Source organism: Balaenoptera physalus (assembly GCF_965194825.1).
Source record: "Balaenoptera physalus genome assembly, chromosome: 11".
Lineage (NCBI taxonomy): Eukaryota > Metazoa > Chordata > Mammalia > Artiodactyla > Balaenopteridae > Balaenoptera > Balaenoptera physalus.
In genome coordinates, this window is record NC_138896.1 from 5,749,477 (window position 1) to 5,767,814 (window position 18,338).

At 44.2% G+C, this 18,338-nt stretch overlaps 1 protein-coding gene across 1 annotated transcript in view; it reads left to right on the forward strand.

Moving 5' to 3' along the window:
* Positions 1-18,338, forward strand: part of BMP6 (bone morphogenetic protein 6) — a 146,745-nt gene that overhangs the window by 106,171 nt on the left and 22,236 nt on the right. Inside the window, exon 2 of the mRNA XM_082413337.1 lies at positions 15,248-15,440. Coding sequence (XP_082269463.1) covers positions 15,248-15,440 — 193 coding nt within the window. The remainder of the gene's footprint in view (positions 1-15,247; positions 15,441-18,338) is intronic.

An 18,338-nucleotide genomic window follows, 5' to 3' on the forward strand; every position in this document is an offset into this window, starting at 1 on the left:
TGCTGCTCTCTGAGGTGCCCTTTTCTTCTCTTGACTCTTGCTTGGTCTGTACATCTATTTTTCCTTCTCGTGGTCCTGTAACTCCTCTGAATTAACCTCCTTTGTAATCAGAGTCAACAAACATTTATTGCGAACCTGCTGTGCGCCAGAGACGTTGCTGGGCATGTTCACTTAACACTCAGTGACTCTCCAGCCTCTCTCTGCTCAGGGGTCCTGCCCGGCTTGGTCCTGAGGGGGGCTTTAGCTAATCGCCCTACTTTTGGGGACAGGCTGTGTTTAAATTCTAATAGAGCGTTGTTAGTGGCTCCAGCATGAACTCTGGGGAAGTTGTGGCTGAGAAGGAGAGATGGAGAGGAAGAACAAAAGAGGGCTTCTCCGGTGGCGCAGCGCTGACGAATCCGGCTGCCAGTGCGGGGGACACAGGTTCGAGTCCTGGTCCGGGAGGATCCCACATGCCACGGAGCAACTAAGCCCGTGCGCCACAACGACTGAGCCCGCATGCCACAACTACTGAAGCCCGCACGCCTAGAACCTATGCTGTGCAACAAGAGAAGCCACCACAGTGAGAAGCCCACGCACCACAACAAAGAGTAGCCCCTGCTTGCCGCAACTAGAGAAAGCCTGCGCACGGCAATGAAGACCCGATGCTGCCAAAAATAAAATAAATAAAATAAATTTTATTAAAAAAAAAAGAGGAAGAACAAAAGAGAATGAAAGAGGTATTATAATAGAAAACAGGCACTCAAATACATGTGCGTGCACCTTCTTACAAGCACTATTCATAGCAGCCAAAAGGTGGAAACGGTCTAACTGTCCACCGATGGATGAACGGGTAAACACAATGTGGTGTGTACGTACAATGGAATATTATACAGCCACAAAAAAGAATGAAGTACTGATACATGCTAACACTACTGATGAACCTTGCAAACATGATGCTAAGTGAAAGAAGCAAGTCACAAAGGACTGTATGACTCCATTCATATGAAATATCTATAATATGCAAATCCATAGAGGTAGGGCAAAGATTGCTGGTTGCCAGGACGTGGAGGAGGGGGGAATGGGGAGCTTACTGCTTAATGGGCATGGGTTTTCTTTCAGGGTGAGGAAAATATTTTGGAACCAGATAGGGGTAGTTGTGCACAACACTGTGAATGTACTAAACGCCCCTGAATTGTTCACCTTAAAATGGTTCATTTTATTATGTAAATTTCACTTCAATTAAAAAAAAAGAAGAAGAATGAAAGGGAGAATGTCAGAGGTCTGTTTCTCTGAATTCAGGATGAGATTAGAAGTCCATTCTGTCTTGTGCATGGCGACCTTGTGATATGGCCTGAGTATTATTGAAGTATTTTGAGCTGATTAATTTCTTCCCTCTGCTCTTTAACATTTAAAATGCTTGGAGTTTGCGTCGTGAACGCTGAGTGCAAAGCAATATGAAAATTGGTGTTCTGGGCCCAGAGTATTGCGGCTTCAGAAAACAATGCTGGACAGATGTGTCCAGTCGGTCCCCCGGTTTCACTGTGTTCTGGAGGATGCCCTTGGGGCTTGAGGAAAGATCGCAGGGGCTAGAGTGCAAAGCCTGCGTTTGTTCTGGCTCCCTTTGCCTGTTGGGGACACTGTGGTGCCCAGGAAAGCGCACAGGGCAGGCCTCAGTCCTGGCTTCTGCATTCATTCTTTGAGCCCTCCTGGGGGTATGAAGGTGAACCTGTCATGGACCCTGCTTTTGAGAGGCTTATGGTCTAGCAGAGGAGGGCGGCAGCCACATGAGCAACTGGCCATCGTAGTATAAGGTCGGGGTGCAATTTCCATGGGACGTTACGGGAACTTAGAGTGAGGGTCCCCAAACCAGTGGGGATGGGGGTAGGGTGGAGAAGGAAGGCAGGTAAGGAAGGCTTCCTGGAATTCAGCCTTGAAGGTTTAAAATAGTGCCGATTACCCGGGAGGTATGGCAAGTAATGGTTTTAGTTCTAGCAAAAGAGAAACACTTAAAACTGAGTGGAAACACATTTTTAAAAAAGAGTTTCACTTTGATATTTTTCACCAAAGCATTAGTAATTACAGAAGAAATAAGAACCTCCCCTTATTTTTTGGCTTTAATAAATTGTCTTTATTTAGCATTACATAGGAGCACCAAAGCATTTTCAAAATTGGGGGCCTGTAAAATCTTCATCCTGGAGGTGAGGGAAGGATCTTTTTTTTTTTAATTCAAGTATTGTTGATTTACAATTTCATATTAGTTGCAGGTATGCAGTATAGTGATTCAATATTTTTGTAGACTATACTCCACTTAAAGTTATTATAAAATATTGGCTCTATTCCCTGTGCTGTACAGTATATCCTTGTAGCTTATTTTATGCAGAGTAGTTTGTACCTCTTAATCCCCTACCCCTGTCTTGCCCCTCCCACCACCCCTCTCCCCGCTGATAACCACTAGTTTGTTCTCTAGATCAGTGAGTCTGTTTCTGTTTTGTTGTCTTCATTCATCTTATTTTTCAGATTCCACATGTAAGTGAAAACATGCAGTATTTGTGTTTCTTCGTCTGACTTATTTCACTAAACATAATGCCCTCCAAGTCCATCCATACTGTTGGAAATGGCCAGTTTTCATTCTTTTTTTATGGCTGAGTAATATTCCATTGTGTGTGTGTGCGTGTGTGTGCGTGTGTGTGTACATACACGCCACATCTTCTTTATCATTCATCTGAAAGATCTTTGAAAGGGCAAGGCGATTGTATAAGTAAGGCAAAGGCATGAGGTTCTGGGGAGTGTGGTCAGAAAAACAGCAGTTTAATTACTCCTAAGAGAAGAGCTGAGGCAGGGGAAGGTGAGGGGCGGGATGGGAAGGCGGTTGGGGGGTCGGGATTGAAGGCTCTAGGCAGGCACGCCACAAGGTAGGTCGGGGGTGTGACTGTGGTACGAGCTGCGGTGTGGGGATAGATGGACAAGGGGCAGAAGTGAGGGCAGCAGGACAGGCTGTGCAGGGGCGGTGGGCGTGGAGGGAGCACAACGGGTGGGTCAGAGAGACCTTTAGAGCAGTGCCGTCCAGGAGAACTTGCTGTGACGACGGGAGTGTTCCCTGCCCTGCTTTCTGATACAGCATCCACCAGCTGCATGTGGCCACTGAACACTTTTAAAATTATTTATTTTCATAAATTTATTTACTTATTTCTGGCTGCGTTGGATCTTCGTTGCTGTGCACAGGCTTTCTCTAGTTGTGGCGAGCGGGGGCTACTCTTCGTTGCGGTGCGTGGGCTTCTCATTGCGGTGGCTTCTCTTGTTGCGAAGCCGAGCTCTAGGCGTGCGGGCTTCAGTAGTTGTGGCATGTGGGCTCAGTAGTTGTGGCTCACGGGCTCAGTAGTTGTGGCTCGCAGGCTTCAGTAGTTGTGGCGCACGGGCTTCGTGGCTCTGCGGCATGTGGGATCTTCCCGGACCAGGGCTTGAACCCACATCCCCTGCATTGGCAGGTGGATTCTTAACCACTGCGCCACTAGGGAAACCCCCCCCACTGAACTCAACGTGGCTGGTGTGACAGAGGAACTGCACTTTTCACTTTAACCACTTTACACTTAAATAGCTACTCGTGGCTACAACACGGTTCTAGAAGGTGAAATCCACACAAGCTGGGGACTGATCGGCCAGCTGGGCCTGGCCGGGTGGACGGAGGTGAAGCTACAGGGCAGCTCAGTTGGGGGATGGATGAGTTTCCTCTTGTGTGTGTTGGGGCTTCCAGGGGACCAGGGGCATCTGGATGACGATGTGCACCCAGCAGTAAGACAAACACATTCCTTAAGGGAGAGCAGTGGCTGGAGATGCCAGGTGGGAGGCATCAGCATAAAATCCTAGCAGAAATCATAAAAGTGAGCAGCTTAGGGAAGCCCCTTCACTGCCTTTGGCCTCGCAGTCCTATTGATACCCTGGTGATCTTGTTTGCTCTGCCTGCCTGCTGGGACTGTTCAGAGCAACAGATGACACGATGTCTATGGCGGTGCCGGTGGACTCTTCAAACGTAAGGCGGGTTTTATAACATCGTTCGGAGTGGAGAGGAAAGTGTCCCAAATGTTATTTTCCAAACACAGAAGATAAAGGCCCCAAATTCTGGAAGTGTTGCAAGCTAGATAATCCATCAGGCCCTCCTGCTAAAAGATGACTAGGTCCAGGATAAACAGAGGCAAATATGTCTCCGTCAGGAATGTCAGGGACTCCGAGACATCTTGGAGGGCTCCCTTGAGGTTGTTACTGTGAGCAAACAAACATAAAAGCCGGGTGTCTGCGAGTGCAAATGCCAACACCACTCAGATCACGAGACCAGCTCAGGGTCCAGGCCAAGGTGGGAGAGCGGTCCTGGAGGGTCCCCCGTGAAGCCAGGGCCCTCCAAGCTTCCAGAAGAGGTCACTGATTCCAGAAGCGAATGTAGTCCTCTCAGAAGCAAATGCACTGGTTTTTTTTTTTAAAGAAAAGCAACACCAGTTTAAACATTTAAGATGAATTTCCATCAAAAATTACCTAAAAATTTCCAAACACCCAAGGAGGTAAAACCAGCAAAAGGAAAGTCATCAGAGGGATGGGAGGGCAATGTGGATTAAGTTCCCCAAGGATTTCACATATTAGAAAACAGACACCAAGTTAGAAAAGGGAAGACAGCGATGTAGGAAATACACACAAAAAACGAAGAATAGTATAATAGTACATAATAGTGATACAGAACAATGGAAAATGACCAAGTAGACCACAGAGCAACCATGACAACAAAGAAAGCTGTTGGAAAAAAAATTTTAAATCATTAAATGACAGACTAATAGATGGCTTAAACTGTACATTAAATACCAAAGAGAGAATTGGTGAACTTGTAGATGGGTCTAGAGAGATGGTTCAGCCCACATATGAGGAGGTAAGTGATGGAAACGTGCATTTAAGAGAGGCAGAAATTAGAATGAGAAGGTCTAATATAATATCCATCTAACTTTCATCTCAGAGGAAACTGAAGTTAAGCCAGGAGAGACCAGTATCGATGAGCTAGTGGCTAAGACTTTCTCAGAACCGATGGGAGATAGGCAGCCGTAGACATGTGAAGTCCAGTGTCATCCCAGCAGAATAAATAAAAGGAAACGCACAGCTCAGGGCGTTGTAGTGAAGCTGCAGCACAGCAAGCACAAGGACATAAAAGCAACCCGAGAAACCAGATCATCCAAAAAGAAATGATGAGTCTGGTATAATGAATGCAGACTTAAATTTCTCCTCTCAGTCACAGCGAGGACATTTCGCCCGCCCGATATTGCTGTGCCGTTGAAACCAGAGGTGTGGGAGAGTTGATTTTTCTCTTTGGGCTGTCCCATTTGTCTGTTTTGACTGAAGATGTTCAATTTATTTGTGAAAAAATGCATGTGATGTATGCTGATGTTTACTAAATGTAGTCTGATTGCTTCTTTATAGCAATCCCTAGAAGGAGGCAAAATGGTGGTTATTAGCTATCTATGGAACTCTATCAAGGCTGCCCCTGTTCAACTTAAGTCTTTCCTGGTGACACATGTTTATTAGGAGCCCGAGTGCACTCCCTCGTGTTAGCTGAGGTCTGTGCCTTGTTTCCACTGTAAGACATGCGTGGTTGAAGCTATTGAACTTCTTCCCAGCCTAAAGTGATGTTAACATCTGTTGGGGTAGGAAAAAAGGTTCTAAAATGAGGTTTTCAAAATAAAAAATGACTTGCTTAACCCTTACTACTAATGATGGTATGTAGGCACTAATTTTTGGTCCTAAATCTCTTTATAATATATGCACTGAGTCTGGTCTTAAAAGTCATTGGGAATCAAAGGGCAGCCTTGGGAGTTCCTTTTTATGGTGACTGAACTGTTCTGGGTCTGGACTGTGGTGGTGGTTATAGGAATCTATACATGTGACAAAATGTCATCGAGTTATGACATACATACATACTCAAAAAAGTGCATGTAAAAGCTGGTGAAATCACAGATGTAGAGAAAAAATGTATGGACACCAAGGGGGTAGAGCGGGGGAGGGGGATGAATTGGGAGATTGGGATTGACATATATACACTAATATGTACAAAATAGATAACTAATAAGAACCTGCTGTATAGGACAGGGAACTCTACTTTGCTGTACAGTAGAAACTAGCACAACATTGTAAAACAACTATACCCCAATTAAAAAAAAATAAAAATAAAGCTGGTGAAATCAGAGAGAGGGTCTGTAGTCTTGCAAAGGTATTAATGCCAGTGTCAGTTTCTTGGTTTTGTTATTGTTCTCAGTTATACAAGATGTTACATGAGACCTCTCTGCTTTTTTTTTTTTAAAAAAAATCTGTCCTATTTTTGCAACCACTTAATAGATCTATAATTATTTAAAATAAAAAGTAAAGTTTAGATTAAAAAAGTCATTTAGGGCATGGTAGCCAGGAAAATAGCTTCTTCTTGATATTTGTGATTCTCATAGAACATGAATACAAATATTTAGGAATATTTGGTGAACCCTGGAGGGAAGGGTCATGGCACTGTGGTTAAAAAAGTGAGTAGGAGAGTTGAACTCAGTGTCTCTGTCACTATTTAAGGTTGCAAGCTTGCAACAGAGAAGTCTAAAGGCCACCATTGTTAAAACCCTTGGAAAACTAGCCAGAACTTTCTATATTGCCTAAAATGAAATCAGCTTGCACCATAGCATGAAAAAAAAATGTTTATAGTTATCAATGGAATGGTAATTTTTTTTAAAAAGGGTTTCAGCTTTTTCAAGTTTGGTCTATAAGTGGAAGCATTAAGCATTTGGAAAATGTAGAATTTATTGTGGAATGAATGTACCCTTGAACAACGGAGGTTTGAACTGCATGGGTCCACTTATATGGGGTATTTTTCAATAGTGAATACTTCATACTACACAGTGCGTGGTTGGTTGAATCCATGGATTTGGAGGAACTGAGGATGTGGAAGGCCAGCTCTAAGTCACACTCGGATTAACCCCCGAGTTATTCAAGGGTCAACTGTAATTTCCTGAACTGAGCTATAATGAATTAACCACCGAGTGAGTCCAGTTAGTGAGAAAGTAATGAATATGGACTACTCTTAAATGTATTAGAGAGAGTGTTCCATTCTTCTTTATTTTTTTTTAGTTATCTATTTTATGCATAGTAGTGTATATATGTCAATCCCAATCTCCCAATTTATCCCACAAGTGTTCCATACTTTTCCCTCCCTCTTTCTTCTTTTATATTTGCAGTTGAAGTAGGTGGTGTCTTTATTTTTCTCTAGACAACTTTAATTGATAGAATTCAGATTTTGTGGAATGATGTTCAGAAAATACCTATATTAAAATATCTTTATCACGATCAAATTAAGCAGTAGTGAGAAAGAAAAAGTGACCTTCAGTAAGATGAGTCAAAAAGGAAATCCATGAATAAACAATATTAGAATGAGAAAAACATAAATAGAGCAGAGATTAAATAATAAGAGAATACTCTGAAAAACTTTATGGCAATCAATTTAAAGAATTAAACCCAAATTAACAAATTTTAGAAAATACACACTGACTTAAAAAAAAGATAGCTTGAATATTTCTATATGTTTAAAGGAAAATGAATGAGTAATTAAAAATATTCCCCAAAGGAAATTCCAGGATCAGATGTTACTGATAAGTTTGCCAAACTTTCCAGGAAGAGATTATTTCTTGAAAAGAAAGGGAACATTTCCCAACTTATGCCAAGAGCAAGTGTAACTTGAAACCAAACAACATGATGATATGAGACCATCACCAGGGTCACTTATGAAAACGAATGCAAAAATTTCAAACCATAAATTGGAAAGGTAGTGGAACACGTGACGTGACACCTTCAGGTCAACGTCATGGACTGCGTGTTTGTGTCCCTGAAATTCATACTGTTGAAACTCTAATCCCCAATGAGACAGTATTAGGAGGTGGGGTCTTTGGATGATAAATAGGTCTAGATGAGGTCATGAGGTTGGGGCCCCAGGATGGGATTAGTGTCCTTATAAGAAAAAGAGACTCCAGCTCCCACACACTCTCTCCCTCTGCGAGCATGCACCAAGGGAGGCTATGTGAGGACCTAACCGGGAAGAGGGCCCTCAGCAAGGACCCAGTCCTGCTGGCGCTCTCATCTCTTGCTTCCAGCCTCCGGAACTGTGAGGAATAAATGTTTGCTGTTTAAGCCACCCAGTCTGTAGTACTTTTGTTACAGCAGTTACAACTCACTGAGACAGGGAAGCAGTTTGCTGAACTTCTTATTAGGTCCACAGTTTGTAACGTGCCTCGTCCTTTCCAATTGTTTAACCTTAGCAGCGCTGAGCTGGATTCCAACACAAGACTGAAATGAGCGCCCTCACCTTCTTCATTGTTTTAGAGGAAGTGGTTCACACGTATCACCATTAGGACTGTTGTTAGTGTACGTTTTTATGTTGACTCCTTATCAGGTTAATGGAGTTCTTGCTATTCCTGGTTTGCTAGTTTACTTATTTTTATTTATTTATTTATTTTATTTTTTGGATAAGCAACTCTTTTTTTGGGGGGGGGTATAGTTGTTTTACAATGTGGTGTTCGTTTCTACTGTACAGCAAAGTGGAGTTCCCTGTGCTGTACAGCAGGTTCTTATTAGTTATCTATTTTATGCATATTAGTGTATACATGTCAAGCCCAGTCTCCCAATTCATCCCACCACCACCATCCCCACCACCCGCTGGTTTGCTAGTTTAGAAGAGACTCAAGTGTAAGGAATGGACCCTGTTGGGCTCCTGATTCCAACAAACCCAATGTAGAAAGACTTTTTTTTTTTTTTTTTTTTAATTATTTATTTATTTTTGGCTGTGTTGGGTCTCCGTTTCTGTGCGAGGGCTTTCTCCAGTTGCGGCAAGCGGGGGCCACTCTTCATCGCGGTGCGCGGGCCTCTCATTATCGCGGCCTCTCTTGTTGCGGAGCACAGACTCCAGACGCGCAGGCTCAGTAGTTGTGGCTCACGGGCCTAGTTGCTCCGCGGCATGTGGGATCTTCCCAGACCAGGGCTTGAACCCGTGTCCCCTGCATTGGCAGGCGGATTCTCAACCACTGCGCCACCAGGGAAGCCCGAAAGACAATTTTTGAGGCATTTGAGGAAATTTAATTATGGATTGGGTATAGGAGGACGATGGGGAATTATTTTAACTAAGGTGTGATCATACATTGTGATTGTGTAAGAAAATGTCCATTTTTAATTTTTTTAACAGTGGTAAAATATGCATAACATAAAATTTACCACTTTAGGTACAGGTACATTCACATTGTTGTGCGACAGTCACCTCCATCCTCTCCAGAACTTTTTCATCTTCCCTCACTGCAGCTCAGTACCCATTCAACACTAACTTGTCATACCCCCAGCCCCTGGAAATCACCATTCTCCTTTCCGTCTCTATGAATTTGATTGCTCTGGGTACCTCATGCAAGTAGAATCATACAATATTTGTCCCTTTGTAACTGTTCTATTTCACTTAACAAAATGTCCTCAAGGTTTATCCATGTTGTAGCATGTATCAGAATTTCTACTTTTATGGCTGAACAGTATTCCATTGTATTTATGGACCACATTTTGTTTATCCATTCATCCATTGTAGATATTGGATTCTTCCTATCTTTTGGCTTTTGTGAACAAAGCTGCTATGAGCATGGCGTACAAATATCTGTTTGAGTCCCTGCTTTTGATTCTTTTGGGTACCCATACACACCCAAAAGTGGGATTGCTGGATCGTGTGGTAATTCTGTTTGATGTTTTGAGAAATCACTCCACTGTTTTCCACAGCAGCTGTAGCATTTTACATCCCTACCAGCAATGCACAGGGGTTTTACTTTCTCCACATCCCCACCAGCACATATTAAGAAATGCCCGTGTTTGTAATAGATCTACACGCGGTAGGGTTGCAGAAGGAGAAGAGTTGCTAGTCGTCCATTCCCACAGAACCTCAGCACCCTGCCTGGGCAGCCTTCAAGCTGAGCTGGGGCCATGACTAGATTTTCCCTGGGTGCCTGTAAAACTTCCATCATGTCTCTGAAAGGAAAGACTTTAAGAGAAAAAGAAAAACTGAACACTCTATGATTTAGTGATACCTACATATGTAGTAAAACTTTTTCAAAGGCAAGGGACTGGGAATTCCCTGGCGGTCCAGTGGTTAGGACTCCATGCTTTCACTGCCGAGGGCGTGGGTTCAATCCTTGGTCGGGGAACTAAAGTCTCAAAAGCCCAGAATAAATAAATAAATAAATGAAAGGCAAGGGACTGCCAGACATTATTCATGATCTGAGGTCCCTTGTGGGTGGGAGTGGGGGATGGCACCGGGGAGGAATATTGTTCACCTTCCAGTTTTTAGGTTGAGTGCTGGTCTCATTTGTGCTTCGTTATTATGTTTCATTACCTCCATAAATTACATATATATACATACTTTTGCATATATAATACTACATAATTTACACTTATAATCTTAACCTAGTAACGTTTATTCTTTTGGGCTGTGGCTCCTACCTGTTGACTAGAGGTCTGGTGCTGGTCTGAAATTTCAGTTGGTATCGTCTGAGGCAAAGAGAGAGAACAGAGTGAGTTTTATAAATTTATTTATTTATTATTTATTTATTATTTTTAGCTGTGTTGGGTCTTCGTTTCTGTGCAAGGGCTTTCTCCAGTTGTGGCAAGCGGGGGCCAGTCTTCATCGCGGTGCGCGGGCCTCTCACTATCGCGCCCTCTCTTGTTGCGGAGCACAGGCTCCAGACGCGCAGGCTCAGTAGTTGTGGCTCACGGGCCCAGTTGCTGCGCGGCATGTGGGATCCTCCCAGACCAGGGCTCGAACCCGTGTCCCCTGCATTGGCAGGCAGACCCTCAACCACTGCGCCACCAGGGAAGCCCCAGAGTGAGTTTTATAAAGCGAAATTGATTCAACTTCAAGGATTGTGTATGTCCTTGAATTACATCCTCCCTACTTGATTTGGTGTTAAAAGGACCTTTAAAAATAAAATCAGAGTGTTAAAAGGGTGCAGTTTGTTGTCTTATTTGTTTTATTGTCCTTACAAAAGGAAAACAGAAACAGTAGATGTCCTTGTGTAAGGTCATTACCATTAAAAAAAAAAATGTTTTCAGTGGTCCTTGAAATAAAAAATTCTAGGAATTGTTGCTTCAGAGAACACAGTACTGTGTTCAGTAGCCACACACCAGGGCTGATGACACTTAGGACAGTGATTTCACTCATCTCCCTTTCCAGAGAATGTAAGTCCTCCACATTTAGAGACGTGAGTAAATTTGAATAACTCAGCAAAGACATACTCTCAGCTCAGAGGAGCTAGATTGTCAAATACCGGCTAACGATGCTTCCAACTACCATTTGCTGAGCCCTTCCTGTGTCATTGACTGTCTTGTACCGATTGTCTCACTTAATCCTCAGAAATGTTGTTATTCCCATTTAACTGATAACTGAAACTTTGGCTGATATCTTGCTCGGTATCACCTGAGTAAGATAAGGGGGAGCTGGATTTCAACGTTGTGTTGTCAGCTTCACACTTCGTCCACACTCTCGGCTACTACCTCGTCTACGCTCTCGGCTACTACCTCGCTACTACCTCGTCTACGCTCTCGGCTACTACCTCGCTACTACCTCGTCTACGCTCTCGGCTACTACCTTGCTACTACCTATTCCACACACGGCACCATCTTTGAGAAGCCAGATGCAGGGGCTACAAAATAGGTACTGAGCACTGGATCCCCACCTCAGCCCTCTCTCATTTTTCTTGAACTGTCTGATGTTTAAGGAGCCCAGGTCACAGAGCTCAAAGGGGAAATGCTAAGCTCATTGGAACCATTACCGTTTTACGGTGGTGGTCTTCAAATGCACATGTAGGCAGTGACCTAATTGTACTTATTTCTTGTATCCCTATGAGACATTAGCAAATGCACTGTGTAACTTTAATTGAGGGCAGAAGATCTGGGGAGAGAGGAGGCATTCCGAGCAAACTCCAATGACCAGTAGCTGAGGTCTCCTGGGAAGAGTGAGGAGGATGGTGTAGCTTTGAGCTAAGAGGCACGAGGAGAGGTTCAGGCGACAATAGAGTTTAGGTGGGAGAGCTTATAACGAGGGTGGGCAGCAATCAGAGACTCACGGGGGGCTGAGGAGACCACGCCTCTCCTCCAAGAAGGACACCGGAAAAGCAGGAGGAAGTGGAGTGCTTCAAGACCGACCAGAGGAGAACTGGGGAAATGTACATATAAGGCAACGAGTTCTAATTCACACGGTAATAAAATGGAAGGCTTTGAACTATGCTTCCACTTTCTCATTTTTAGATTCTTTATCTATCTCTTCACATCTGTCTGTGAGCGGCTGCCAGGATCCTTCCTTAGTCACACACACTGCCTCCCAGGATTTCAAAATCCCTCCTCCTTAAGAACTGCATGCAATTTCTCCCCTTCCTGGCAAGGTCAGACTCCCCTTCTCTCTTCCTCTCTCAACCTCTCTTGCCCTCCCTTCTCATCTCGTGTCAGTTGCCTCTTACCGTGTAACAAATCACCCAAAACATAGTGGCTTCAAACAGCAAGGTACTGTTATCGTCTCTGACGGTCTGGTGAAAAGACTAGGATGAACTGGGTGCCCCCCCACCCCTCAGGGTCTCTCATGCAGTTGCAGTCAGGTGGTCACTGGGGTTGGGGTCGTCCCGAGGCTCCAGTGGGTTGGACATCCAAGATGGCGTCTTCATACCATGTCTGGTGCCTCAGCTGAGGTGGCTGGGGACTGACTGGGCTCTTTCCTCCCTCCTTCCTTCTCCCTCTCTGTCTCTGTGCGCCACACAGCCTCTCTACGTGGTTACCTCGGACTTCCTCATAGTCTAGGGGGTTTAGAGTAGTTGCACTTCTTACATGGTAGCCATCTTTCCTTAGACATGCATTCCAAGACACCTAAATGGAAGGAAGTTCCAAGCTTATGACTTAGCCTCAGAATCACTCAGCACCACTGTTGCTGCCTCTTATTGGTCCAGAGAAGGTCACAGAACCAGCCCAGGGGAGAAGGGACCACCTAAGGGTGTACATACAGGAAGGTGTGGTTTACTGGGGGTGGTATACCTCTCCAAAGACTAACTAACATATTTCTCATGTGTTCAAATGTCTGTCCCTTCTCTCCTCCTTATAACTGAAATATCATAAGTCACTGTTTTATTTTTATTTTTAAGTCACTGTTTTATATCTTGCTTCGCATTCATAGTTTTTCTGTTGTTTATGTTAAGAGTGATTGGAAGACTTCTTTGAGGAATTCTTATGCATTCTCTCAAAAGAATCTTAAGAATATGCTTTCATTTCTTGATATTGACATTTTTAAGCACCCAAGAGGCCCTATAGAAAAGCTGTGTGACTATTTTTTAGAAAGTCTCTTTGGGAAATCAGATTCGATTCACTTTTTTTAACCACTGATGATAACATATCAAACTGAAAAGGCAGATCAGTTTTAGGGAAAAGTGATCCACCATCAGGTGTGGGTGTCCTTGGGTGAACTCCCCAACAATATTGCTTTTCATGCTTAGCCACTAATTAAAAAACCTGTTCTCTTGTTGGGACTGAACCATGGTTTACTTTCTGGCTGGACCTTTTTTTTTTTTTTTTTTTTTAACTTATATTCAAGCTCTTACACAAGCCAAAGCTTACTGTTTTTTAACAACTCTCTCCCCTCCCGCCCCCAGAAAAGGGATAACTTGAATCTAAAAGATTTGTTGCATAGTCACATGGCAGTTTCAGAAATTCTTTATGTAAAAACCTCGAACCGATGGATGGCTTAACTTTCCCAAGCTTCTGCAATGCCATCGTGGTCTCAAGTTCGTGTAAAGTTATTGGCTGTAAAGGAGCTTAATCTGCAGAGCTTTTCTCTGGTGATTATGGAGAACAGCACGTGGGGGAGAAAGTGGGCCATTGGAGGTGGCAAATAACTTGATCTTTTTTTTTTTCTCTACCCACAAGTCCTGGAAAAACTCTGCCATCAAGGATTAATTTGCTCATGAGATTTTACTGCGGTTGCCATTAAGAAAAAACTAATAGGAGCAGCAGGGCAGAAGCATTTCTGAGCTCTGGGGAAAAGAGTCAGGATTTGTGGTGGGACGCAGGTTGCTTGTTTTTCTCTCCTACAACGATTATGAGTTAAGCATCCGAGGTTGATAGTGTTCCTCTCACCCAGGACTTTGTATAGCCATCTGAAGGCTGACTCCGAAGCATGATAATCAGTAGTTTGTAGTTTTCCATACTTTGTCTTTATGCAGGGAAAAGATTTCATTTAAAGAAACCTTTTAGGGAGTTCCGTGGTGGCCTAATTGTTGGGATTCGGTGCTGTCACTGTCATGGCCCCGGTTGGGGAACTGAGATCCTGCAAGCCACGTGGCATGGCCAAAATATGAAAAAAAAAAAAAAAGAAAAGCTTTTAGACTCGATCTTTTCCCAGTTTTTAAAAAAAGCCTTAGACAATAGCATGTTATCCCGTTGGTGATGTGTTTCCGCATCTCTGTCCTCATACGTGGGTTCTACATGCAGGTTAAATGGAGACCCCGGCAGCTTCACAACCCAGAGGGTCCCTCCCCTCAGAGGCGTTCAGCCCTCAGTTTCCTCCAGTAGAGGGAGGGCAGTGGACTTCAGTTAGAGCAATATTTTCTATGAAGTTTCACACTAAACCCCTCAACAAAAATTCCCCCTGGACATCAGGCAAAATACGAGGACCGTTCGAGCTTCAGACCCAGGCAGGACGCGCTGCCCACCCCCATCTCCGACCACGGAACACCCCTCCCCCAGCAAAGGTTAGCTCAGGGCTGCCCTTGGTCTTGGCAACTGCTTGGTGGGGAGAGCAGGAGGAAAGGGGGGCTGCGAGGGGACAACGGGGCCAGGACGGCAGAGGCGTTCTTAGTCACTGTTGCCTGCATTCCTCCAGCTTCCCTGGGAAGCCCTCTTCCTCTCATGCTGCAGATGAGGAAGCTGGAAGACAAGAGTTCAAATAACTTGCTGTCATGCAACTTGGTTAAATAGTTTCAAGTCGTTAAAGAGAATCTAAGCATTGTATTTAATCCTTGGGGAGAATGAAGGATTTTAACCTCAGCCTGGCCGCCTGGCCCGTGGTTCTTGCCACCACCCACTGATCCCTCTAATGAGGGTAACGGTAAGCCACTTAGGAATGAAAACGGGGGAACTTTCTAGAGGTGAGCCTGTGGCACTTAGCCAAGTAACGATAGCTGTCACTCTCTCTCGTTTAATCCCATAGTGGAGGACGACAAGGAGTTCTCCCCTCGCCAGCGACACCACAAAGAGTTCAAGTTCAACCTATCCCAGATTCCTGAGGGTGAGGCGGTGACGGCTGCAGAGTTCCGAATCTACAAGGACTGTGTTGTCGGGAGTTTTAAAAACCAAACTTTTCTTGTCGGCATTTACCAAGTCTTACAAGAGCAGCAGCACAGGTATGGAGGCTCGAGGAACCCCAAAGGGTGGGGCTGGCCCCCGTTTCTCACCCCGCCACCTTATAACCCCGACTCTGTCTCTGCAAGGTGGCTTGGAGTTCAAGGGCAGCACACGGGCGTGACGGGGGGGTGTGTTCCCAATGGTAGCGTTGAGCCAGCAAGACGACTTTTTTGCTCTTAAGGTGAAAATTTCCCAAATAGTTTTCTTTTCCAAAGCAAGCCAGTGAATGGTATCTACTAAGCATCCTTTGTGTTCGGAAAACATATAACTCACTGGGACTGAAATGTTTCCCACTATGTTTTAGTCCCTACTTTGAGTGATGGGTGAGGGTGGCTAACATAAGTTCGCACGCGGAAATTATGCGGATGCTTAACTGCAAATGCTACTGATTCAAGCGAATAGAAGGCTGTGTGCTTGTGCATGTAATGTACACATATATGATATAATATGTCTTTGAGTAAGAGTGTGTGTGTATATGTGTGTCTCAAATGTATTTTTTATCATGTAGATGCAAGGGACCGGTAGACTTTTTTTTCCCACGTCTGTATTATTCTTGTTTCCTGAAATGAGGCCACACTGTTTTACAGAAGAACTGTGTTCTTGGGGCTGCCTAGCAAATAAAGGAAAACTTCCATGGAGTGATTTTTAGAGCATCGGAGGGGCTAAGGGATGAAGTATTACAGCAGTTATTTCAGTCCTACAGCACACAGAAAACCAGCCCATGACCTTGAACTTTGCTTGTATTTAGGGCTCAGTTGAGTGGTTTGGCCAGAACAGAGAGTCCGATGCAGAGGTTAGCACTGCCCGTGGTTCTCAGCGGGCAGCAGGTAGGATCTCGGCACGTGATAGGTCTTTCTGGCAATTGTATGGTAAATACGAAGGTAAAAGGGAAAGGAAGAGAATGCAGAGGAGGAGGGACATTTATGTCCTCTCTTTATGGACTCGATTAGCTTTGGTTTTATAAACCACCTCCAGATTCTTGCTTTTGGTCCTGGCAATCTATTAATTTCCCAGGAAGGTCCAAAAGTTTGGATTAAGAAGGTCCAAAGGAAGGAGTTGGGTCTCTCCTGAACTTACGGATCTGTGTGTGGGTCTGTCGCAAATACACACACTAAAATAATAACAAACGTGAACTTGCCCCATACAAGGACCATTTTGAGAGCACTGCCAACATTTGGCCCTGATGCATACTCAAGTCTGTAACGAGGGAACTGGAGAAGGAGGGACATGCCAGGCTGTGGGGACATGTCCTGGTGTTGGACAGACACACGGATGGCTGTATGTGAATTCTCAGCTGTGGCAGTTAAATTGTAAGTAAAACAGAACCGTTGCAGGATCTTTATAACAGACCAAAATTTCAGAATGGAAGGCAGGTTTTCTGATGTCTGATTTTCGCTCCTAAATAAAAGTGTATTCATTGACTTAACTGTTAAGGGCCTCTTTTGAAAAGTAAATTATTCGTTGCTAGATTTTCATCTTTCAATATTTCAGAGACAATTGCTATTCAGTGATTCTTCGGAACTGCTTTAGCCATTGATTTTCAATCTGCCTAAGTATCGGTCCCATTGCCTTTCTCTGATGGAAATAACCTGCTGGTGCCTTTTTTGGCTCAGACATTTGTTTGGAAAACATAGTTTTCTGTGTTCTGCAGGAAAAGCTTTAGAGTGAAAACACTAGATTGGAGGTTTTGTGACTATGGACTTTTTTCAAAATTATTATTATTTTAAAAAAGAGAGAGAGCACGCGCTGGCAGACCATTTGTAAGGTTTATACTGAACTCCAGCCAAAAGCGAACAGCTGCCTTGAGCTTCAGATCGTGGTGTCATGCTTCTTCCAGGCCAGCAGTGAGCTTGGAAAACAAAACTCCCAAATGGTCCCAACCTTCACTGACTCCGTGTCAAAGCAGAATTGTAATTTCTCTGTGTTTTAGGATGGGAGCATTTGGTGATTGGATGTGTTTAATTTTTGTGCATAGGAAAGGGGAAATCCTGGGAGAATTGGGGGAATTTCATGCTTTTAAAGAGTTCCAGGTTGGCCAGGAGAAGATTTTCTTATCGGTGGGCCTGGAGCCCAGGCTGCCTGCGGTTTGCTCATGTCCTTCCAGAGGCCTCCAGATTGAACTGTGGGACCCCTTCTGGGGAAGGTTCGATCTCCCCATCTGTACCATCTCGGGGTGTCTTGGCTGAAAAGGACCCTCCAGGCCTGTGAAGAAACGTAGCTGTCTAATCTGTTTCAGTGAAATTTGTAGCATTTGATGGATCAGCTTAACACATGTGTGTGTTGCAAAAGAGTTGGCCTCCTTGGAAAAGAAAAAAAGAAAAAAGGCAGGTGTTTCAATGCTGAGTCATACCATCAGCTGAGGCAGAAGAAGTTCTGTGTTGGGCCTCCTGGTGTAAAGGGCGGCTAGGGAGCCCGAGCCAGGGAGGGTCAGAAACGATTCTTGGAAGATAGGCCATTGCTGCGAACTCTGCAGAAACCTTATTTCTCTGACTGGTAAGAAATCACTGGACCAGGTAAGTTCAAAAAAGTGACGAGTTGAAGAGATGGTGCTTTGAGGTAGGACAGGGTAACAATTGATACAGTATTCAAAACCTGAGAATAAGCCAAGAGATGGAATCTAAGTCCTGAAAAGATCTGGAGCAACTCGCAGAGTGGAGTGGGGTTGGCAACCCTACAGCATACGCGGTCCTATCAGAGGAGCACAGGGGGCCCTCTGTAGTTTATTTTTAAATTTTACTCTAGAGTATGGCGTGGGGTTGATATCTTAAGATGAGTTTGGTGTTACTATCTGATGTAAGAAATTGTTACGTTTTTATGATGACCTTGGTGGAAACTGGCATTTACACGGTGCTTAGAGTTTGGGAAAGACCTTCCCCTATGTTCCTTCCTTAGGATTT